Source organism: Schistocerca nitens, chromosome 4 (assembly GCF_023898315.1).
Source record: "Schistocerca nitens isolate TAMUIC-IGC-003100 chromosome 4, iqSchNite1.1, whole genome shotgun sequence".
NCBI lineage: Eukaryota > Metazoa > Arthropoda > Insecta > Orthoptera > Acrididae > Schistocerca > Schistocerca nitens.
This window is the reverse complement of record NC_064617.1, coordinates 122201220-122227422: the sequence shown is the minus strand read 5'-3', so window position 1 is coordinate 122227422 and position 26203 is coordinate 122201220. Positions and strand designations below refer to the sequence as shown.

Genomic DNA, 26203 nt, shown 5'->3' with positions numbered 1-26203 from the left:
CTTCTTCAGTCTCTTCTTCAGTCTCTTCTTCATCTTGTGTAGTAACTCAGATTTATTGCTTTTGTTTTCTTTGGGTAAACATGAGGTACAGACAGTAGCCAGTGAGCCTCCCAACTGCCCCTTGGTATAGCAGGTCCCATACACTGAGTTCAACCTAAATATTTGATAGCTTTTTCTTTGGAAGTGTAAGATATTGGTTGTTGGCACAGCTATATCTTTTGTGGTTGTTTCAGTTTGTATCTGTTCATTTATGTTGTGGTAGCTAGATCCCCAGAAAAAGTCGTGGTTACTTGTGTAAAATTCAACCAGTTTTTCTATGCTCGTGGAGACGTACCAACCAACTTAAGTGTCCTGCTCAGTGTACTTTGTTATTATGTTACTTATTTTCTTGTTAGATTAAAGAAGGAAATTGTGTTCCTTCACAGAGGACATCCTCTAAAAAGGCATCCTGTATCATTACCATAATGTGCTGGTCTTTACTTCATTCGTTTGGTATGCTCTACTTGGCTGCAGTTGCAGTTAGTTTCTGATAGTTTGGCAGGATGCATTCTGCTTGTGGCTGTCCCCCACCTACTCGCCACCCTCTGCTCACATGCCCCACCATCTTTTTATTCCCCCACTCACTGCTCCCCTGCCATCTCCTCTTTTAACACCCCCGCCCCCACTCCCAGCTCTGAATGTGTCCCAGTCAGTCCCTACACATTCTGGTGCCACATACTTGGATCAGTCACTGTTTTATCATGCGGCGTACTGGAATACCTCCTTTCCGCAGCATCACACAGTGGATATTTCACTGCGTGCTCAGCGCTGTTTGTGTCCTTCCCACACTCTTTTCTGGAATATTTTTTTCATTAGTCTCACAGTGCCTCTGCCACAAGTCCCCACTACTACTGTGTCAAAGGCAGATAAGCCCTCCAACCAGCAGTCTTCAGTCATTCTTCTGCCCAAATATCCATGAATAGTAGGGCAGTTTCAGAACTACAGAACCGTTGGGCCCAGCTAACCAATGGGGCCACCGGTAGAGCCACAGCCAATCATGCAGGACTTTCCCTTGCCCCCACATATCACACTGCAGCCCATATGCCCCCCCTCCCCCACCACCCCCACCACCCTTCAACTTGAGGGTGCCACACATGCGCTTTCTTCCATCAAGGCCACTTTCAAATGATGATCTATCATGTGTGATGTAGTGAAGTTTAGGATGGTCGTTGTCACCTTGACCCAACAAATGCCACCCAAGTCCGGGATGTTATGTCACCTCCCTCCCCCCTCCACCTCCATCTGGCAGCTACACGGAGCTAAAGGAGTCCAGTTTTGCACCTTTGAAGGTTAAGTGAGCATGAGATATCTTACCCTCAGGGCAGTGCAGTGGCATTACACCTCTCTGTTGCAGGCAATTGCTAAACCACATGTACTTCCCCACCGACACTGCACTAGCCTTTCATGTGGGTTTAACAGTAGGCAATGCAAATTTTTTGCCTGATAAATTGTTTGAGATTCTAAAATCTTCCCTGCCCGCAGCTGCAATACATTCCAGGAGCCACCAATGTGACAACTACAAACCCGCACCTCCCACTCTACTCACCACCTGCTTGCACCTGATGTAATTGCGTCCCACCACTAGCAACTTTCCATCCAGTGCGCAGGCCCCTGACCTCTATCAGATTCTAAAGTACCTGAGTTCCAAGATGACAATGACTGCCAGAATTGCCTCCTTCACTTACCCCTCTCTCAGCAGGGTACTGACCACCCTATTCCTGTGTTGCCAGCCCAGGCAAGAGAAGCCACCCACCTCCGCCCCCTCTTGCCCCCTCCCTCCCCCTACATGGCACGGTTTTAGCAACCTTTGTGATAGATTGCCGCGTAACTACTTCAGTTTGCTGGTATCACTAGAGGTTTGATGAGATCGCTACAAATCTTAGATCCCCTTGCTTCTGGTCCCCAAACCCCAACAGCCACCAAAAGTAGTTGCACCCTGTAACTGTGTCATTTCACAGTGCCTATTCATTCAGAACTTCAACACCAGTCCCTACCTACCCATATTTCCCCGCAAACTACTTATAAACCCACACCCCACCTCTCCTCTCCTGATCATCATCATCATCATCATCATCATCAACAACAACAACTACTCAGCCATTGTTACTTGCGGGATATGTACCCAGTTGCTCAACTTAGGCTTTCATTGTGAACTCCCGTGGACCTTCTCGGCCGCAAATGCCTCCGACCCCGTTCTGGGTGCCGATTTTTTTTTTTTTGTTTTCCAGCCATCAACATCTACTGGGTGTCATAGCACTGTGTCGTTTAGTTGACAGTGACTCCGGCAGGTCCATCCACAGCAGCTACCACTCCATGTTTTACCATGAAACAGCTTTTGTATTCAGACCCATATGAAAATTTCCCCTTCTCCACGACCATCCATTACCCCTTTCCAACCCCATCCCCACTCTCCTCAGAACATTCAGTACAACTCTGTGTATTACATTGTCACCATCCCAGCCCCCCCTCCCACCTTCCCCCGCCCCTCTGCCCTCTACCCCTCTGCTAAGTGCAATATGGCACAGAATGATGTTGATGAGCTGCTCACCACTAGCATAATTTGCCTTTTCTAAAGCCATTTGGCCCCAGTTCTTCCCCTTGTGCCCAAGGAGGACGGTTCTGGTGTCTGTGTAACACTTACCGTAAGATCAGTGCTTGCACAATTCCTAACGGTTGCCCTGTCCCACTCCTAAGCACCTACATTGATGCCATCTAACAAGCAACTACCTTCAAGTAGATAGACTGTGCAAAAGTTGATACCCAAATCCTGGTCGCCCTCAGAGGATGTCATAAAACAGCCACAATCCTGCCTTTGTCTGTCTGATAACTTTCAGTCCTAGCAATGCTGCACAGATATGGCAGCAATTTTTAGAAGTTATCTTCAGAGGTGCATAAGGTTGTTTTGCCTGTATTTATGACATGTTCTACTTCTCCAGAGACCCCGTGAACACAGCCAACATGTTTGAGAAGACTACTTCTGCCTACAGAAAGCAGGGGTTATCTCCAACACCACAAAATGTGTTTTTGAGGCAAGGGAGGTTGAATTCCTTAGGCACGTAGTCTCTGATGCTGATTTACGCACACTCCCTGGGAAGGTGCAGGCAGTTGAGGATATTCCACATCCTACCACTTTCAAGGACTTGGGTGTTTCATCGGCATGGTCATGTTCTTCCGAGACCATTTTAAGGACGCTGCTGCCACTCGAGAATCTATTACTGCTGAACTTAGTGGCAACAAACAGATCCCTTATACCCAGGCCATGATAGAGAGCTTTGAAAACACTAAATTGGACTTCGCCAACAGAGCACATTCGGCACCACCACCACCACAATTGTTGCAGACTCAAACCAAACCGCTATCGGAGCCTTCCTCGAGCAACAAGTGCACAATGTCTGGCAGCTGCTCACTTTCTCTTCGTCAGATCTTTCTGGTGCACAGTGCAACTGAGTTTGCCTAAGACTGCAAGCTCCTCACAGACTACAAAGCCATTTGGTATTTGATATTCAGTTAAGGGACGAATCTTTACAATCTTTGTTGCTTACTGCCTCCTCATCAGTGGAGTTTGTAGGAAATATTTTAAATCAGATCCTGTCTCTGCACTCTGCTACTCTGGTAGCTGACTGTGTAGGATGCACACAAGGGGTTTTTAGATTAGGTGATTCTCCATCCAATCCAGATAGCAAAAGCTGTAGGAAACCCAGAAGTATCAACGTAAGATCAAAAGAAATGCCTCCGTAGGTGAGAGTATTAAAATCCTAATGGTAAACTGTCGAAGCATTTGCAACAAAGTGTCAAGAGTTTAAGCGCCCATGAAACACAGTGAAGGTCACATAACACTAGGTGCAGAGAACTGGTTGAAACTTGAAACTGCTAACAGTGAGATTTTTGGGAGATATTTAAGTGTACATCAAAAGGCTAGATAAATAGTAGATGGCAATTGCATCTTTCAACATAATAGAGCACCTCTTCATAATGCGTGGCCTATGGCGGAGTGGTTACACAACAATAATATACCCTGACTTTGTACCAGGCCTCACCGACAGGCATCAATACCTCTCCTCAGTGCAGCACTCTGTAAAGAATGGGCTGCTATTCCCCAAGAAACCTTCCAGCACCTGATTGAAAGTACGCCTACGAGAATGGAAGCTGTCATAAAGGCTAAAGGTGGGCCAACACCATATTGAATTCCAGCATTACTGATGGAGGGCACCATGAAATTGCGTCATTTTCAGCCAGGTGTCCGGATACTTTTGATCACTTTGTGTAAGTATTAGTGTCAGTGGTGTTGAGAAATAGCTCAGATCATTAAAATTGAACAATGCTCCAGGGCTCAACGGAATCTATCAGATTCTATACTGAATTTACGGCCAAGTTGGCCTCTCTTCCAGCTATAATCTATCGTAGATCCCTCGAACAAAAAACTGTGCCCAGTACTTGAAGGAAGGCACAGGTCATACCCATCTACAAGGAGGGTAGCAGAAGTGATCCACAAAACTGCCATCCAATATCCTTGATATTGATTTGTTTTAGAATCTTAGAATATATTATGAGCTCAAACATAATGAGGCGACCTCCTCAGTGCCAACCAGCAGGGAGTTTGAAAACATCAATCATGTGAAATCCAACTTGCACTTTTCTCACATGACACACTGAAGGCTACGGATCAAGGCAATCAGGTAGATGCACTACTTCTTGAGGTCTGAAAAGCATTTGACCCAGTAATGCACCTACACTTATTGTCAAAAGTACTATCATATGGGGGCATCAAGTGAAATTTGTGACTGCATTGAGGACTTCTTGGTAGGAAGGAAACGTGTTATCTTGGATGGAGAGCAATCGTCAGATGGAGTAACTTCTGGTTCACCCCAGGCAGGTGTGTTGGGACCCTTGCTGTTCATGTTCACATATATATCAATGACCTTGTAGACAATATTGATAGTAACATCGGGCTTTTTGCAAATGATGCAATTGTCTATAATCAAGTACTATCTGAAAGAAGCTGATATTCAGTCAGATCTTGATACGATTTCATTGTGGTGCAGAGATTGGAACTTACTTTAAATGTTCAGAAACGTAAAATTTTGCACTTCACAGAACGAAAAAAAAAGATGTAGTATCCTATTGTCGTGTCCCACTGACGTGTCCTGAGAGGGAGTGGAAGGACTGCGTTGGTGCGCGTCAGAGAACTTACTTGGTACGAGGTCTCGGTAATGTGGGCCGCCAACTCCTCACTGCTCCATAGTAGAGAAGGCTGCAAGGTGAGCTAGAGTACGGAACTCGGATAGGATCTTAGGGAAGCTTTCATTTATGAACACTCAATGTATAGAACGATTATACTGGAAGTACCCCTGGCACTTGTGATTTAAATAAGATTCTATATACAGTCTCCAATGATTGTCCATCTGGCTATGCAGTTGCCATCCCTAACTTCCCAAACCTAAGTCCTAATACAGCAGAGGCGAGCGCACCAGACTAAGTGTCAGCTGTGTCGATTCAGCCTAAGTCCCTACTTGTTGCTGTGCTCAATACTCTCCTGCAACTCTTGCAGCATCCCGACGCAGACTAACGTGGACCGGCGTCCTAAGTACCTCACTCCATCACTGTCCTTCGATCTAGCGGCTATCCGATTTTATAGGGGGTAGTGCACCCGGCACCACTTGTTCTAGAAGGTTCTAGCACCCCCGAACTTTGAGCCCTGAGTAGGCTAGTCACGCGGCAGCATGTGATGCCTACGTGATGAACTAGCCATTCTCCACTGTTTGCTGTGTCCAAGGGTTGCCACTAACTGTGCTTGAGCCTCGTGATACTGCATACTCCGCTCTTGTTAGTCGAGTACACATTACACATGAGATAGTCTGGTCACGTCCGCCTCGCTTGACGTGTAGCAATAATTTTCCAGCCTACAGCCTACATGATTTTAATTCTATCTTCTACTATTCGCGACACTATGACTATAATATTGTCACGTAGAAGGAGGTGTAATTAGATGAATGACAAACATTAACTTAAGGTGAATCACTGTTGGAATTGGCCAACTCGTACAAAATACATAGGTGTGTAACACTTTGTAGGGATATGAAATGGAATGATAACATAGGTTCAGTTGTGGTTACAGCAGGTGTTGGAGTTTTGTTTATTGGTAGAATACTGGAGAAGTGCAGTGAGTCTACAAAGAAGATTGCTTACAAATCACTTGTGTGACCAGTTCTAGAATATTGCTCAAATGTGTGGGACCCATACCAAATAGGACTAACAGGGGTATTGAAGATACACAGAGAAGGGCAATACAAATAGTCACAGGTTTGTTTAATGTATGGGATAGTGTCACAGAGATACTGAAGGAACTGAACTGGAAGACTCCTGAATATAGATGTAAACTATCCTGAGGAAGACTATTAACGAAGTTTCAAAAACCGGCTTTAAATGATTACTCCAGGAATATACAACGTCCTACGTATCGCTCACATAGGGATTTTGAGAATAAGATTAAAATAATTACTGCATGTGCAGAGTCATTCAACCAACCATTCTTCCTGCACTCTAAATGTAAATGGAACAGTAGGTAATCGTAATAACTGGTACAATTGAACATACCCTCTGCCATGCACCTCACAATGGTTTGCAGAGTATAGAGGTACTGTAGATATCACAGCCACATCACTTCAGATCACAGGTGCCAGTTCACCTCCATACTTCGGCACACTTGCTGCTCTAGTACCCATTGTAGTACCAGCTATCTCCTTGCTGCTAATGGCACGGTAGAAGAGTTTGGCGTCATCCCAGGCTTCATGCAACAGCTCCAAGATATCGCTCATCTGCGATATCATTGTGAGCAATGCACTTGACTTCGCAGCATGCATCTGTGTCAAGCTTCGAACAGTCATCACCGTTTCACCCGCCGTACTTGGGACAATACCTGGTGTTACAATGTAGGGACAAGACGTTCTCCATTTATCCGAATAGGGTCTAAACTACTGTCCTTTTAGGCCTGCTTGAGCCTGTCTGTCGTGTAGCTACCCTTGACTAGTGAGCGCAGCACCGCTGAGCTGTAGTTTGCTCCGTCTATAACTAGCCTGGTCACAGTGCCACGGACAGTGCCTCCGAAGCTGCTTCCAGTGCGATGCCAATCAGTGATGTACCCAATGTGCCACTGGCTGACTTCCTCTGAAGCTGCTTCCAATGCTCCGCCCACTGATGCCACTCCAAACCAGTCGCCAGTCGACTGCCTAACTGACATGCGTCACAGTGCCTCGGACCCCTCTCCACTGCCATGCAGCCCATTTTCCACCTCCTGCCTGACATGAGCTGCTGCGCACTCTGTTGAAGCAGTGTTGATATTTTATGCATTCACAGCAGCACACACAGGAACTGGCAGTGCCCATCCTCTCAACAGTTGGAAAAGAACTCGTACTAGTGCAGCAATGGAAACCTGTGCTGGCACCTCTTAGCGTGTGAGTTCTTTGACTCGCGCCAGCTATTCTGTGTGTTCCTGGCAGCACTGATGTCGTGATGATGCACCCGGACAGTTGTCAACATCACACCACACCACCCCACAGCTGCCTTGCCTCACTCAGCTCTAATTGAGATGCTTTCAAAACAGGCATCCTCTACCAAATTCGAGCACCTCTCTGCTCTGTCGACCTTCTGGAAAGGGGAAACTGTGTGCAAACTTCATTTGTTCACCTCCTTTGACAGCCGCATATGATGTGCTGCACTTGCCATACATTGGCAGCATATAAAAAGCTCATGCCAGCTAGTGTACCCTGCCTTTCTCCAGCACCCAAGCTGGTAACTTCTGCTGCGGGTAGCTCTTTGATCTCCATACTCTTCACAGTTGTGCCCCAGTCTTTTGCTCCTGCTCTGATGAGGCATTTAGCTACTGTGCCTCACCAGAGTTTGCTTTATCAGTAAAGCTTCAGATTCAGAATCAGTTACCATAGTTTCTTGCAGCGTAGTGAAAGAAAGATATTCTACCACATCTCCCAAGAGCTGTTCCTGAGTCTCGTTTTCTCTGAAGATTCTCACGGTTCTTGAAAATTCTGATGCCAGACTCCCAGTTAGTCCTCCAGTATCAGCACAGGATTTCTAAATGTGTGAAGTGAAAACAGGTGAACTACTTTACCAGTCCCACACCAACCACTTTGGTGTACATTCACTGCCATGCATGCCTAGAGATGAATTCTTTCTTGACTGCACTGACACCCTTCACTGCCAGATGAGTCAGTTCTTAAGTCTCAATTTCATCTTGTATAGTAACTGAAATATCTTATTTTTATTCACTTTAGGTAGGTGCAAGGTATGGACATGAGCCGGAAAGTCTCCCACCTGCCGCTAATATAGCAGGTTCTGTACAGTGTGTTCAACTTAGTATTTCATAGCTTTTATATTGAAATTGTAAGATATATACTGTCAACCCAGTAATATTTTCTGTGATTGGTTTTAGTTATCATCTGTTCGTGTATATTGTATGCTGTAGTAGGTAGATACCTAGAAAAAAGCCAGGAGTATTTTCATAAAAATGAACTATGAGTTTAATTTCTGCACCATTAGAGGCATGTCAACCAACTTACATGTCCCCTTCAGTGTACTTTGTTATTACGTTGGTTATTTTTTAATAGAGCGAATAAGGAAATGATGTTCCCTCAAACATAATGGTTCTAAAGAGACGACAATATATAATTTGTAAAAAATCTTCAGTGCTTTGTAAATAGTTTTACTTCCATGCATAATTTTATATCTGAATAAATTGTAACTTTTTGCTTCTACTCTCACATAATCCATGTAAACAAGGTGTGTAGAAGAAAGACAAAAATTGCTCAGTCTTGATGTAGCATAAGAGTTAAAATGCTTGATTATTGCAGTACCTGACTCCATTTCTTGATGGTCATTCGTGTATATCAGAAACATAAAATTCTACAGAACAATTTACTGTGGATCATATAATTGTAGCATGATAATAATGTAATTTGATTTTGTTAATAATGTTGAACACTGTTTCTTCATGATTCAGGGATAAACAATTATGTTAACTGCTGTTTTTTTGTTGGGAAGCGTTACTAGTTGAAGTGTTACTAGTTCTGTTTTGTTACATGACCTGTATAACACTTGTTTCAGTTAAAACTTCCAGAAAAAGCAATACAGGCAGCCAAACAAAAGAACTTACCACCAGATGCGTTCTATGCATTTGAGTTATTGGAAAATACAGGAATCTGTATTGTGCCTGGATCTGGATTTGGGCAAAAACCAGGAACTTATCATTTCAGGTATGACACAAATATTCCTAGCATTTGTAAAAGTAATTTATCTGTAGCAGATAGGTGTATATTTAGTGAACTACCAAAGATGCAAAAGCAGTAATGTAGTTAGTTGCTCAGCATCCTAATGTATGTTTAAAATTATCGTTACACTAACACAGCACATGGGCAATGTGCGAGTGGACCGTAAAGTTTATAGATAAGCCACTTGCTTTACTTGGTGCAATTTTGTTGAAATGTTGGTGGCTGTTGGGACATCCACCGATGTATTAAACATCTTGTGAATTTCCAATATTGCTTGTAATTCACAATCTTAGTTTTCAGTGGTGCTTCTAACACTCAACATGTAATATGGAAAAGTAATTAGTGAAACCTTAATGAAAAGTATTGGCCATCTAGATTATTTTTCAGCAAATACCACATGTTACTGTTGGAAGTAGTAACGTAAGAAAAAATGAGCACTTACAAGGTTTCTGTGACTGAGTAATTTGTGCCAGGTCCATAGAACAGAATAAAATGGTACAGTCTAGTTATAGTTTTCTGTTTATTACACCAAGTATAAAGTATCCAGTCCACACAATAATCCAAAACCTTGGCCGAGTGACAAAAGCTTGGCTAAGTAACAGATAGTAACATACTGATAGCGAAACAAAAAAACAAACAAAAAAAAAACCCTTTCGTTCAGAATGAGTTTATTATAATGGAGAACAGTAATAGTGCACAGTAAAATCCTAACTACAGTGCCACATACCTACAGCAGTAGTTTGAGTCTTGTTAAGTTATTTAAACATGGCTTCCTGAAAACAGCTTATTTAGTCCATTTGTTAATAAAATAAAATCACAATTCATTCCTGGGCCTCTAATGAACAAAAATGACTCTAACTAGAGTGCACATTAAACACAGTGAACAAGATTATTAAAAAAAAGGCAAGTAAAATCCATAATCATGGCTATAGTGACTTCATGTTAGTCTTAGTATAAATAACCATAGGTGATAAGATTTTCGTGGCAACCAATAAAAATTCAAAATCCTTTTTATGAAGCTAATTAAAATGCACTGAAACAGTAGCAATTGGACAATGATTGTAAAACATAAAAATCTAAGATAAGTGCCCCAGAGTGAGTGTAAAAATTAGTCATAATGTAAGTATTGTTACTTTTAAGTTGTGGCAACTAAATAGAACTGATAACCTAGGGATAAATTATCCCTTGAAAATAATTGATGCTCATTAAACGACTTAAGGGTGGTAGGACATCAAATGGGCTGACTTGGAGCAGGAGAGGCACCACAGGACATTTTAATTTCCACTGTCTATACTTTCACAAATAAATTCATAAAACTATGTGAGTGTGACCAGGAAGGATTCAGGATTCACATTCATAGCAGTGGAACTTCAAAAACATAACAAAATAAATTTTTTTAACTGTGAAATTTCATCATTTTTTGACTTACTATTGGCTGCATTTGTTGCTACAGGTACACTTTTCTTTATAACTAAGAGATTCTTCAGTGAATTTTGCACAGCATAGAAACCATGCTTAAAGGTGTATGAAACTAAGATTTTACAAATCTATTATAACTGCGGTAAAACTTGAGATTTGAGCTTTTTGTAAGTATAAACTTTAAAATGTAACAGCTCATTCATTTTTTTCATAAATTAAATAAATTCTAGAGTGTCATACATCTGTAAGTACGGTTTGCATGCTGTGCAAAATTAATTGGAGAATCGCTCTTATTTATGAAGAAAAGTGTACCTATAGCAATAAATGCAGCCAATGGTAAGTGAAAAAATGATGAAATTTTACATGTAAAAAAATTATTTTGTTACGTTTTTGAACTTCTGCTGCTATGAGTGTGAATCCTGAATCCTTCCTGGTCATGCTGACAAAGTCTTGTGAATTTTTTGTAAAAGGATAAACAGTGGAAATGATAATGTCCTGTGGTGCCTCTCCTCCTCAAAGTTGGCCCGTTTGACATCCTACCCCCCTTAAGCAAAACTTAACATGCTATGTGGCAGATAGCATGTACCGGGTGATCAAAAAGTCAGTATAAATTTGAAAACTGAATAAATCATAGAATAATGTAGATAGAGAGATACAAATTGACACACATGCATGGAATGACATGGGGTTTTATTAGAACAAAAAAATAACAAATAAAAAAATTTCAAAAAATGTCTGACAGATGGCGCTTCATCTGACCAGAATAGCAATAATTAGCATAACAAAGTAAGACAAAGCAAAGATGATGTTCTTTTCAGGAAATTCTCAATATGTCCACCATCATTCCTCAACAATAGCTGTAGTCGAGGAATAACGTTGTGAACAGCACTGTAAAGCATGTCCGGAGTTATGGTGAGGCATTGGCGTCAGATGTTGTCTTACAGCATCCCTAGAGATGTAGATTGATCATGATACACTTGAAACTTCAGGTAACCCCAAAGCCAATAATCGCACGGACTGAGGTCTGGGGACCTGGGAGGCCAAGCTTGATGAAAGTGGCGGCTGAGCACACGATCATCACCAAACGTCGCGTGCAAGAGATCTTTCACGCATCTAGCAATATTTTTTTTTTTTCCTAATAAAACCCCATGTCATTCCAAGCACCTGTGTCAATTTCTACCTATCCATCTACATTATTCAGTGGTTTATTAAATTTTCAAATTTACACTGACTTTTTGATCACCTGGTAGTTTCTTTTAAAATAGAAAATTACATGTAGCAGCATGATAGCTATGAAACTGCCACAGCTGTTAGTGGTTTTCATGTAGTTATTGGATGCATTCTATAGGCATTAGAATTATGAAGTCACAAACAAATCAAGATTGTCATGGATTACTGAAAGCTTGATGATAAAATGCTGTACACTTCACGCTATGATTCAATTGGAATGGTCATGTAGAATCTAAGGAATAAATTTTCTACTATAATATGGCAGAATAGAAAGATTCACATAAAAGTAATTAAACAACCTGGAGCAAACGCGAAATTGAACAGGTGTTTTTGGCCAGCTTAAGATTGTCTTAAATACTAATTGTTAAGTACAAGTTTAGGGTCAAAACTTTAGTATGAAGTTCACCACATTCGTGAAAGATACTAACTAGATTGGTGGCATCCATGAGGGGAGCCCCTCCTTCTTCCCGCCCCACCCCCCCCCCCTCACCCCCGTGGAAGGATGTAAAACCGTTTCTACTACCCTCATTTATGTAAAACAAAACTCAAAACTGGTGCAGTCAGCGATGAACACAAGAGTGGAGGCATGGCAGTGAAATTTATTTGTTGTTTGCTGATCTGAAGGAGATGAGATGTGCTAGACAGTGGCGCACTATGAGAGCGCGGCCTGTCTGCTAACAGATATCATTTAAAAGCATGTCATCAAAAGATCATGTGTAAGGAGCGGGGATGGAGCTCGCAATACGTGTATTTATAGGTGGCAAGATTGTGTACACTTTTCGGTTTGGCAAAATTTGCCTCATCAGACTATTTTCCATGTCTGCTCATACAATCGTGAATTCTCGAAATTTCCTGAGACTCTAGTCATGTACACTGGCCAGAACTGTTTCGCATGGAATTATGATGTCCTGTTTTCCAATGTCATCTAAGTGTACTGAAACACACATTTCTCCTTTAATGCTTCTGGGTCAGCAGATGATTCTTTTCCCATATACTTTGAGGCGGTGTGACACTGAATGGATTAACCAGAAAAATAGTTCCTGCAGCCTCTTGGATTTTGTCTGTTATGCTGAAAACTTTCCCATTCCATCAAAAATGGTTTCAGAGGTGTGCGCTAACAAGCGATTTGTGCAGCACGAGTAATAGGTCTTCTGCTCTAAGCTACTCATTCCTTGAAAGTGAGGAAGGAAGTCATTACAATAAAAAAAAAAAATAAAAAAATAAAAAAATATTAAAATCACGTCTTTTTCCTAAGCACCTCTAAATCAGAATATTATTTTCCTTCACTGGTCTCTCAATCAACTTGGCATGTTCCCAAAAGGCTAGTAATTGCCATTGCCCAATGCACTAATGTGACAGCAAGACAGCTTCAATAATGCCTGCTTATTACGTGACCAGGGTGACAGTTGTAAAACTAAAAAGCTCACATGAGTGCCCATGTATATTAAAATCTTGACCAACCTCCCTTTGCCAGTTGCCACCTCAGTTAACCTTCAATAACTGCCGGAATTAACAGGTTTTATTGGAAGCTTGGAGAGGCACCTACACTAGCCCGTGTTCCCTTTTGTTACCTTCATACCCTAGAAATCTTCTGCAGTCTCTACTTTTCCTGTCCAGCAAAAAGACTACAGTCGACACTCGGAGTGACTGATCTCTCTACATTGTGATCAGCAGGAGCCCCAACTACTAATGGCCATATGTCTGTGGTGCTTGCAATGCCTACAATTTGTATCCAGAGTGAATACGTGATATGGATCATTCCTATGAGAAGAAAATGGGAAAAGATGCTTAGCCCTCTCTCTCTGCACAGCAAGCTGCTCCAGCCTCTTGTAAAGCTGAGGGTTTTGTAGATTTTATTTCTGCTGACTTGTGTTTTTATTTTCTTGATAAACACACTCACAACTCTGGCCTCTACCTTCTCAAGGGGCACTTCATTCCTCTTCTTGTCTGACACTAGGACATAGGGATAGCACAAAACTGAGCCAACGTGCTCGGCAAAACTCTTAAAATCTTTCCTGGTTGTCCACTGACGGAGGTGGACATCTTGCCCCAGTAGGAAATATCACTCCTTTTCTGGCAGAATTTTATTCAGCTAACCACCTGCACTAGTCAATCAAAAGTGCTGGTGTCGTGCAGTGATTCTACAAAATCTGCATAGGATCTTGCATATCCAGTTAACTTCAGGTGTGTGACATGCAACAGGAACCTGTTGGCCCAAGAACACAGTTAGCCAAAATCACAATATTCTACAAAAGTGTAGTAACATTTTCAGACATCTTCCCAACATGACTCTTAACTTGTGATGTCTTGCTCGTGCCAAACATTGCCTCAAAAATGCCTAAAATTTATGTCAGTAGGTCTCGGTCAGGGCCATTGGGCATGTGGGCATGTAAAGGGGCTCATTAAAATAAACGAAAGAGTTTGAAACTATTCTTATCCTGAAGGAATAGAATTGGGCACATCCAAGTGAGAATGCTAGACCCATTAGTCAAGATGGTTAGCCGAGTTGGTAGTTTTTAAAGTTGGAACAATGTCTGGATAAATATAGAGAGACAGGAGATGGTACACATCATGTATAGTTACAGGCCAGAACCAGTGTGTCCTTTCTTGGACAAATGTGCCAGCTGTGTTATTCAGCCAACATGATTTTTCTCCCACGCTCCTTGTTGACTACTCAAAAAGTGAGGCATAGGGGCTTGTGATTCAGTGAACAACTTCTGCTGAGGTGACAGTCTTCCTCGGCACATAGGCCACAATGAATTGTACTCAAACATTGCTGGTGAAAATTTGAGTGGATAAAATACAGAAATAACAAATTTGTGGAACCCCACAGACTGGTTAAATGACCTGCGCAGTGCATTACTTTTGAAAAGCTAACATTTGGGGGCAATATCACACTGCAAGAGAGCTGCAAAAATGTATATTAAGCTCTGATGAGAGATAATACCCACATAGTAATAAATGATCTACTGTTTCTTGTAATATCTGTAAAGAGTTCATAATCTTCATACTACAATTGTAATGTTAATTGGTGGTCTTTTTCTCTCTAAGGCATGTCTCCTATGCCAGTACCTCTTAATGTCAGCATCTCCATGTGTTCATATTTTTGTAACATTATTTTTTGATGTGATGTAATATTGTCGTATGGTTTGGTGAATTACTGACAATTTTTCTGGTATAATATCCAACCAATCACTTAAATTTATTCACATGAATGCAGGCTTATTAACATACAGTATTAGAGGAATATTATATCTTGAATGTAGACCCTAGTGTCTAGCTGAATGATGTATTGCAAGATCAGTGTTCCTGTTAAGCCTCCATCTATGTATGTAAATTTTGCATTTTGTGAAGAGTATGAAATGATGCAAATTCTGCCTCAAAATGCAAAATTACTTAAGACGCTATTTTGTAACGAATTGTATCCATATGAACTATTTTATCAGAGATAACTTAATGTAGTTAATTTTCTGCATATAACTATCAAAAATTTAACCAGTTTTCAGTTATAGTTCAGTTGTACATCATCTGGTGAAATCCAATTTGGAAAGATAATCTGCTTAAGAACTTGTTTGCAAAATGAAGTGTATGAATGCAATGATATATCAGTTAGCTCAGTGATCTGGCACCATGTCAACTCTGGACAGTTGAATGATCTCTCTGAGATATACGCTGCATAATGCAATATAGTAGTTTTCAGGTGTGGGACCTAGCATTTTACAATAAAGAAAAGAGTACTTTTTTGTTAGCTAAAGCTCAAAAGATGGTATAATGCGAACACTTTTAACATTGCAAATTAGCTGGAAGGTGCTTTGATGTGTGGCTGCATCGAATACTGCTAGAGGTCAGGCTGAACTATATTGTTAACAATACTCTGCTAACCTCAACTAGTGATTGCTCGGTAGCTGTCCCCGAATGTCATGTGTTGAGTGTTGTTCATTGTTTTCTTTTATTATTTTGAAATAAATGAGGTGACTGACTAATCCTTGCCCATCATGGATTTAAATTATCAGTCTTAGAACACCAGAAGAGATCGACAATCCCTGTAACAGCACGTCAGTTCTGCTGTACGTTGCTGCCCTGCTAAAGGGTAGCAGCACTTGTTTGCCTGCACCACTCCTCTCCCATCTGGTGATCAAAATTCTAGTTTGTTTACGCTCACGACCATGTGCCACTACAACCTGCAGTGCCCGCATTCTACACTGTGGCAACTGGAAAACTAAATCTTTTAACTGTGCCGAAATCTTTTTCCTATCGTAAAAATAGTTATTGTATGTTTGGTTCTACTTCTATGCTAAGTACCTTGTCATTCAATCTGTAGCATTGTCATGCAAGAAACACACAGCTATGAATGCCCATGAGAGGTCAAAATTCATACTCTGCAGATATTGTAATCATCAAATTGGACGGGAAAAGACAAGTAATGTCCAGGAACAGCTTAATTCAGTGACGCATTCAGTTCACTGGCAGGGAAAAACCTGCTGCTTTTCATCAGAACAATCATTCCCGAAAGCTTAAATACTGCCAAATGAAGAAAACGAAGGGTGTTTCACAACAAAAAGATATTGAAGTTTTTGCAAAAGCAAATAATCAAGTCAAAAAGTTCCCAATCAGCACTTTAACAGTCAATTGCCAAGAACTAGGGCTTTGTTTGCCCTCACTCATGTAGCATGACAACCTTTTACATTAGAGCATCCAATCATTTACAAGCAAAAAGAAAAAAATAGATGCGAATTTTGCCAAAAGTAGACGCTACATTTTCCGGTCCCTTCTAAACAAATCACAAATGATTCACAACATCCTAAGACAGTGTCAAGTCACACTAAAGGTAACATTATAAAAGTATATAGGTAGAGAGATGCTGACCTTAGTAGGTACTGACATATAGGGTGTGGCTTTATAGAGAGAGATTGTTTGATGCTGTCATCACATTTCATTAATGACAATTGGTAGATAAAAATTGATGTAAAACTATTGTAATTTAATCTAAATATTTTTAAACTGCACTTTGAAATGAGAGTATTTGCTGGAAATAGTGGTTCATGGAACTAATTACGTAAGGTGTTTGTTGCCAGTCAATAAGAAACTATGAAGAAGACTCGATTTAGAAGAGACTTCATTGTCTTGATCATTGTCTTGTGAACACACTGCTGTGTATGTCTTCGAAGCCATTTATAGAACACATAAAACTTAAGTTGCTTTGTCATGTTTGTTGTTAATAATCTCATATATTGGCTTATACATTGAAAATGTCTGGTACCTGTACTCTTCTGTGTTCATTATGCTAGGAAGCACTGACACATTGGACACTGGGATTAAAAAATGTGAACCTCTGTATGTTGACTGTTACAAATCATTAGAAATGTAGTGGATTTACTGATGCAAACAGCTATTAAATAAGTAGTATAATAGTACATGTGAAATCAATACTTCCCATATGCCCTTGGAAGTGACAGGTCTGGAACTGGAGTGAGATTTGTGAAAGTGGCTACAGATAATTAAGAGATAGTATTTTGCCAGAAATTTACTTCCTGTGAAAGTATTAGTTAATTAAAATGAAAGAGTAAAGTTGGTAACAGCCACTATTATTAATGCTATTTATTAGGAACGAGTAGCACCATTATCAGTTGTGAAATGACCCGGTCATTGTTGTATGTATGTTCACATTTGCAATTATATTTAGCTTATACTATATCTGAGGTGAGTGGCTGTTTTTTGTTGTGGTGATAGTTTTGTTACGCATAAATAAAATCTTTTCATTTTCTAGCAGTTTCATTTTGTGAAGTATGAACACAATAGTGTTAAGAAATGGTGCAGGACTTCCAGTGTAGTACAAAAACAGGTCAGCTCTTATCTCGCTGTATAATCCAGAAATGACACCTAATATAATTGCATAGATAAAAAATATCTACTCGCCACCTGGCAGCAGGAGAACACACGTAAAAAGAAATTTGCAAGCTTTCGGAGCCAATAGATCCTTCTTCTGCCAGCGAAGTTGAAGGGGGAGGAAGAGTGGTACCCCAAGATTCCTACTTTTGCAATCATTTCCAGTATAAAGCTTGCTGCATGCACCTTTCCATTACCACCTGTTCCAACCCTAGCACTGGTAAATCCCAAAATATCAAGAACAGAGAAACTTCAAGAACCACATGTAGGTCATGAACAAATAGGTTTTTTTATGACGTTCATACACCAGTAAACTGACTGAGAGAATGAACCAGCACAAAAAACTGCTCCTACCAGACCATACAGGCTATATAGATCCTCTTGCCTGATCCTAGATTCTGAACTGCAAACTTCCATACATCTGACATCGTTCTCAACTTAACCTCTTTGGGCACACCAACCGCTCCCCCTGTTCTGCCCCCTCCCCCTGTTCCACCCCCTCCCCCCCCCTTTCTCTCTCTCAACCTTTTGTTTATTCATCTGTGGACTGAAGCAGAAATAGTACTGACCAATGTCATTGGTAGCTGCCTAAAGCAGAAGACTTACATTATTACCCTTCACATTTACCACAATTTTTGCGAAATATAATGACACTACAGTGTTCATCTGCCAGTGTGAAAGGTATCACAAAAATAGCTAAGTATGAAAGCCTTGCGATTCACACATTTATATATTCATGTATACAAGCTGACTGACAGTACTTCATGTGTCAGACAGATAAATTCGGCTTGAAAACTTGGGCCTAAAAACTTTACATAAACTTTAAACTTGCTCTTTGTATCTATTGGATCAAAACTTGTGTAAGTCATGACATACTGAACAATGCAAAATCTGGGATGGGGTAATAGCAATGAATTTAAACTTCGATTCTTTCGAGTGTGAACTTCTGAAACCCAGGGTTTTTAATGCAACTCCTCTTCAGTTATACAGGTTTTATTGAGCAATTAAGTACAAATAAGTCACTCAGTATAACAGATCCTAACTCTTCTTAAACTAAACTGAATCAAAGACTTCGGGAGATTGATACCTCTTATCCATTAAAGTACTCAGCAGATTTATTGAAATACTCAAAATTTTAGAGCTAGAGAACGCTATCAGGGTACCTGTGTTGGGGTCCACTCGAATACAAACCACTCTCTTGCTTCGTGCTGCACATAGTGACCTTGCTGAACGTGTGCGTAATTGCATGCAATCAGTTCGCTCACAAAACATATGTGCCCGTTGGAATGGAGAACTGATAAGTGGCAGTAGGAATAAGTGTGTCCAAATCAGTGGCCATAAAATAGCTATGTATCACCAAGTTGTCATAAACAAGTCCACAGGAGTGCATGTATTTACATTTTGGTGAGCTGAGACAAGTGAGGCCAGACGGTACACAGCAGTCATTTAATTTGCCATTCTCGTTTAACCATGCGACCTGGTGCCAGCATATGTATTGCTTCGTGCTGCACATAGTGACCTTGCTGAACGTGTGCGTAATTGTATCTGTTGAGCCATCAGTACGTCTGGTGGGATTACAGGTGTTTCCTCACTAATATTTCAGTTAAATGATTGGTTGAATAACAACCACTAGAGGCAGAAAAGCATTTTGTCTGTACTTATTGCCTGAGGATGTTCAAATTTTGGAAACTTTTATTTTTATTTATTTATTTTGTTTTATAAAGCTTACCTGCTATATTAATCACAGCAAATTTGTCTTGCTGTGTCCATTAAAGTGCCAACATGATCAATTATTTTCTTCAGTCAGTGCACATGTTACAAAGAATGCAGCCTTAAGGTGTAAATTTTGGCTCCTGCAAATATGAGAAAAAGTGTTGGTGTTTCAGTTGCTATGCGTTTATTGATAGATTATCACTTTTTACTGTTCACTGTTCCTACTTGAGATTGCATATTGTCATTTGGAGATAGTGAGTGGAGCTTGGAGGCTAGAAAATGGAGTGTCAAGTGGAGAAATCAGAACACTTCCAACCTATTCTTGTGTTTGAGCTCAGTAGAGGGATGATGGCAGCAGAGGCAGTTTGAAACATTCGCACTGTGTATGGAAGTAATGCCATTGGACAGAGTGCAGCAAGGAAATGGTTTTATCATTTTAAGGATGATTGTTTTGACATTAGTTACTCTCCGTGTTCAGGAAAACCTTCAGGGTTTGATGAAGATCATTTAAATGCATTAATCCACAATGATCCATATTTATGTACTCAAGAACTGGCAGATGTGATGAACTGCGATCATTTCACCATCATGCTGTATTTGCATGCAGTGGGGGAAGTTTCAAAACTTGGGTGTATTTGTACAACATGCTCTAAGCCAAAATCACAAAAATCAACAGATGGCCAAATGTAAATCTCTGCTTGCTAGTCATCAATTGGTCGTGAACAACACTGACCAGTCCTAACCTGTATGAGTACTGGTGACAAGAAATGGTGTCTTCATGTTAAATAAGAAAAACAAATGAATGGTTGACTCCCAAACAAGGCAGCACTCCCCGTACAAAAACGTGCGTGCTTCCACAAAAGATAATGTTATACATCCGGTGGAACAGTGAGGAAAAAACCTTGTTTCACAAAGCGGAGCTGGGCGGAATAAAGCCGAACAGGTGAATGCCAACTGCTGGTTGTTTGTGATTGATTGGGTATACTTGGGTATACTTCACTACTAATTATAACAATGCTGATCATTATCAGCATTGTTATAATTAGTAGTTAAGTCTATAGACTCAAACTAACAGAGTGGAAATAAACGAATAACAGGCAAGAAAGATTACATATTATCTTCTCAGTGTACCCAAGAAAATGAAATTTTACAGAAAATTTTTGGCCAGTTCGCTACCTAGAAAGGGCAAGTTGTACAGTCGCTGGCTAGCAGCCACTTAAGTCTATTCTGGGAGTAGCACGGAAAACGCTTTGTACAAACACGTAATAACGCCTAATCGGAGAATAATCGCAGGATAACTGAATTGGTGATTATGTCAGGTGTAGTAGAGTTAACAGGAGAATGAGTTTTGTCAGTGATAGGAATAGTTACAGAATTAATGATAATATTGTTTTTTTAGAATGAGGAAGGAGAATAAATGGAGACATCACACAAATTATGGAGGAATATGACTATTCCAAATTTATTCAAAAATTTCGTACTATTACTTTTCGATCTGATGCTTGAGAAACTGGAGCATATGAATGAAATGTGAAACTATTTCCTATCATAAACCTTTTTGCTTGTAGTAGGCTAAATAGGCATTTCATATAGGTACTTGGCGAATTATATTCTGTCATATTGTAAAAATGACCATTATTACCAAAACAGTCTGAATTATTTGGTGTGTGTACAATCACTGCAATATTAGAAAGGCCTATTTTAGAAGGAAGGTCAGCTTTGGCCATAATTTTTAAGATTTATTAACAGCAAACTTGATTTTTGATCACATAATGATGATCTTCAGTGCTTCAGCGTACAAGTTAAAGCTCGTGTCTAGTTATTATCAGTAACAGAAGCTATGAAACAATTGCATCATTTCATAGCTTCTGTTACTGATAATAACCAGACACCAGTGCTTATGAGCTTTAACTTGTACACTAAAGCACTGAAGATCATCATTATGTGATCAAAAATCGATTTTGCTGTTAATAAATAATAAAAATTACGGACAACGCTGACCTTCCTTCTAATTTATCATATAGTCATTGTGCACATAGCACAAAGCACAAAGTTATGCCAATCAATAAGGCCTATTTTCTTTTATCTAGTAGACAGTGACAAAATAATCAGATCAAGAAACCACACCAGTCTTGGGTACTATTTGTATTAACAGCTTTTTCAGTATTAGACAACGACATTTCAGTTTTTCATGTTGCAAAACGTTTGAGGCTGCTTCCGCAGAAAGGAAGCAGCCCATGTGAAACTGTAGCAAGATTGGACAGAAAAAAATGCTAGGAGCTAAGGACTGAGTAAATGTGTACTGTTTGGCTTGTCTATTGTCGATACTGGTTTTATGTATCCTATATTTAATTGTATGTCACACAGAACAGCAAGTTATTAGCTAATAGGCAATAGTGTGTCCAAATTTTCTGGAGTTCTTGTTCTTCTGGTTACAAATAATCCCATCAAAAATAGAGAGAGAGAGAGAGAGAGAGAGAGAGAGAGAGAGAGAGAGAGAGAGAGAGAGAGAGAGAGAAAATGGGCAGGATGTCAAACCGGCCAACTGGGAGCAGGAGAGGCACCACAAGACATTTTAATTTCCACTATCCTGAATATAGTTTGATGGCATCCATTACAAAATATACACATTTGAGTTCCACAGTGTGAAATACAGTGACGTGCTGTAGAAGAATGCTGTGTGAAGAGATGTGGCACTGCACTTTGTCACACATAAGACCAAATAATGCTTCTTACATTTCCTCAAAGTTATATGTTTTATGCTTCAGACATCTTGAGAAAGATGTGCACTACAAACTGAACAAATTTTTGAAAAGTCTTTTTTGTGTGTGTGTGTTACCTCTAACGCTTTAGGGAGGTGGGCGAAGGGGGGGATGCTGCCCTGGTTGAAAATATCGTAGATCCAGAGCTGTTGTGCAGAGCAGTCAGAGTTATAGTGGGGAGGGGGGGGGGTGTAGTCTCCACGTGATCCGTGTTTACATTTAGTGATTTTGCTGTTTCCTCTTAGTTTACTGCTTTCATGTCAAATGAAGAAAGTGATTTCTGTTGTTAGGAGCTACCAAGTGAATTAAAATACATTCACATAATTATTTTCAGATTTCATTTTATTTCCATGGCAGTCAAGCATTAATTGCCTTGCTAAACAATGAAGTTACTTTTGTCGCTTTGCTAAAGAAATTAGACTCTTATTTATCTTTTCCGCTGAGGCAGCCAATTTTTTTGAAACAAAGTGTTTAATTCCACACTGTTGGCTAGTTTCAACTGTTTGCCGCATTTCAAGTGCACATTTTCGTCTTCTAACATGTATGGCATTATGCCATAATAAAGAAACAAACATGAGGTGATACAGTACTGGTTCTCCAAGAAAATTTATATCCCTTAAACCTCACTGAAAAGCTTAACATCGAGGCCTACTTCGTTGGGAGTCTGGATATACGAATGTGCACTTTAAGGCGAATTATTCATTTCAGTATGGTTCGAGAAATTCAGACGCTCTTGTTGTATCCTCTGATGTCTTGTTTCTTTTATGAGATAATTTTAGATTGTTTAATGTTTTACATATAGGAACATACAGGCTTCCTATGTCATTGTAGCTGTGCAAGCGCGGTGATGCCTTTTATCTCGCGCTTTCTGGCAACTGCTGGAACAAATCTGTTCCTAACAGATTGTGGGAAAATATTACGAATTGTGGTTTGAAAAGTGTTACTTTAGAAGTAAAATTTCCTTTTTGCGCAAGATGAACTATGTGCAATAATGTACGATGAATTTCTCAAGTCATAGAGTGTATGACTCTCATTTAAAAGTCATCTCTTTGGTTACAAGCCATTCAGAAGAATTTCAAGCCCAGAAGTTCAGAGATTTATGTCAGTGTTAAACATTTTACTGGCACATTTGTGTATGTATCTTAAAAGTGTAAAACACGCAAAAAAAGATAAACATTATATGTGAAAGATCAACTTCTCTTTTAGCTTATTAATCTTAAGACAAATATTATGTATGAAAGCTTTACTTTTCTTGTAGCAACTCCATGTATATTAATTTAAACCATTAACTTTTCCTGTTCATGTGTTTGCGCTACTTAACAGTGATGTTGCTATTGACTGACTACATCACTTGTCCTGTGCTCTGAATATCTGCTGTTATTGGCTGGCAAGATCACATGATGTGAGCTATGATTGGCTTACAAAATCGCACCGCAATGTAGATTTCAGTGCTTCTGAAAGTAACATGTGGTGTTCAGTGAAGTGCAACTTTATACTTTCATAATACGAAAATATGCAGTGTACATGTTGCTGCACATCAGAGAACATTCCAAAACATGTTTTTTCCCCTGTGTTTCGTTTTCTAAAGTGCCGGGAAATAATAAGCCGCTGTATAAAACCATAATTAATCAAATGATTGACAAATTTTACAGTTCTGAGGGAAAGTATACTGTCAATTAAAGCTGAAAAAGTGTATTTTCACCTGGGAGAAAGTGTATTTTTAACTGGGAGATCCGGGATAAACCTGGGATTTTTTTGTTGTTGTGGTGTTAAAATGTACAACAAATAAGATCTTGTCTAACATAAAGCAAGAAATTTGGAATCTCAACCAATCCAAAAGAAAATTAAAAACATATGTCCATAGCCACTCTTCCTACAAATTATCTGAATGGCCTATTAGTCACATGCCAAGTAACAATGGTTTTAGTATAGCTGTATGACAAATAATAATGTTCTGTAAATAGGCATTGTATTGAGAGATGTAAGAAAGAAAAATTGGAAAATACCATTGTAATAAAGTAAGTAATTAGCTAGTAAAAGCAGGTAAACAGCAGTTACACAGTAAAACAGAGGTGGTAGTAACCTTTTTCAAAATAGCAGCTTTCTTATTAATTTATTCGATTAAATTCATGGCATAATCAAGAATAGCAATAAGTGGTGTAATGATAGTGTGTGTACTGTATTTACAATAAACTAAGTTTCTATGAGGTCTTTGTCTTTCGATAATGTGTACCTTAACTTGTTGCATATCCCTGAAGATTCTCATTGATGGAATCGGCGGAACGTGCTTAATGAATGAAATACAGCTTTAAGCATTTGACAATTTCTATCAGACTATTTAAGTCAGTTGCACCTGTCTGGCTGAATTTGCAGCTTATTGCATGAAATTCATTCTCTCTCTCTCTGTGCGTGTGTGCGTGTGTGCGCGCACGCGCGCGCGCGCGCGCGCGACCCCCCCCCCCCCCCTCCTCAGAAATTGTTGAAAGGATAACCAGGGCTTTCTCTTTTTCAGAACTACTATTTTGCCACAGCCTGATAAACTGAAGAGCATGATGGACAAATTCAAGGCCTTCCACGAGAAGTTCCTGCAGAAACATGAATAATGTGTAAATATAAGGAAACTTGAAAACACTCTATTATCAGAGTTATTTCAAGTGACGAGTGTGTCGTGATGCTCTCTTTCTTTGTGGTGGAAAAGTCTTAAACACATTTGTTCAAACTAGCTCTATATAAAGAAGGAAAAAAAATTGGTGTACTTCCTAATGAACAGTGCATTTTGTGTGATTTTGTCACTGCTTCAGGCAATATTCTTCTTTCATTTTGTGCACATTATCATGTTGAATAAATTCCTTGGATAATGTATCAAACAGAATTTTGAGAGTAGTTACAGAAAGTATACACAACAGTAAACAAGAAAGATAGGATCCAGAGTATGAAACTTTACAATAGGGTAAGAATTGGAAGCACATTTTTGAGTATTGTTCACAGAAGCTCAAAAAGATGCACTCAAAATTGACAGCATTATCTTGAATTCTAGTTTATCTTTAACAATATACGTTTTGCATTAAGTCAAATGTTACGTTTCATAATGTGGAACACGTCAGTGAAGAACAGTCTAGAATTGCTCTGTTGTTAAATTTGTGTAATATGCATATAGATAGCAGAATAATTGTGACTTGTTACAGAGTCCCTAAGTCACTTCAAATTATTGTGAAGATTATATACAATTAAGTCAGAGAATTTTCCCGGTAAAGGTAAAATTTTTTAGTGACATAGTTTTTAATATTTTGCTTTACATTTTTTAGATGTGACTTTTTCCTAGCTGATACTGTGAACAGTATTATTGGTGTATTTTCTTTTCTCATCCTTAAAGCTTCATGTTTTTGTATGAGACTGTTAGTCATATACCCATTCTATTGAATCGCTTGGAAGTGGGTTTTATTGACTGCTTGTAAATGTTGTAGATATCCTACTATCTGTGAATAAATAACTAATACTCAAAGATTTATTTGTTTAAATTGTACATTTAGAATGAAAAAATTAGTATGTTGGGACTGCGCACGTGTGTGTGTGTGTGTGTGTGTGTGTGTGTGTGTGTGTGTGTGTGTGTGTGTGTGTCCTACATAGCCTGCTCTGTAGTTCCTACTTTAATACACTAAGATGACTTAATCCACATACTTCCATACATACCGTGCTACAGCCCACATTCTATGACAACTGGAAGACTACATCGCTGTGTTTACTTAGTGAGGTATAGTCATCTATCTAATGTACCTGTCATTAGTTTTCCCTGGATTTTCTGTCATTTTATATCAGTTTTCATGATTCAAGCACTCGTTCATAAAATTTCTCCTACCTGTCTACACTCATCTCAAG

General features: G+C 39.6%; 1 protein-coding gene across 1 annotated transcript in view; it reads left to right on the top strand.

Annotated features, from left to right (window-relative positions):
• The window catches only part of LOC126251607 (alanine aminotransferase 1-like), an 86902-nt gene extending 61071 nt beyond the window's left edge, over positions 1-25831 (top strand). The window contains exons 11-12 of the mRNA XM_049952143.1: positions 9154-9302; positions 24840-25831. Of these exons, the coding sequence (XP_049808100.1) occupies positions 9154-9302; positions 24840-24930 (240 nt within the window). The 3' untranslated portion in view covers positions 24931-25831. The remainder of the gene's footprint in view (positions 1-9153; positions 9303-24839) is intronic.
• The last annotated feature ends 372 nt before the right edge of the window (positions 25832-26203 follow it).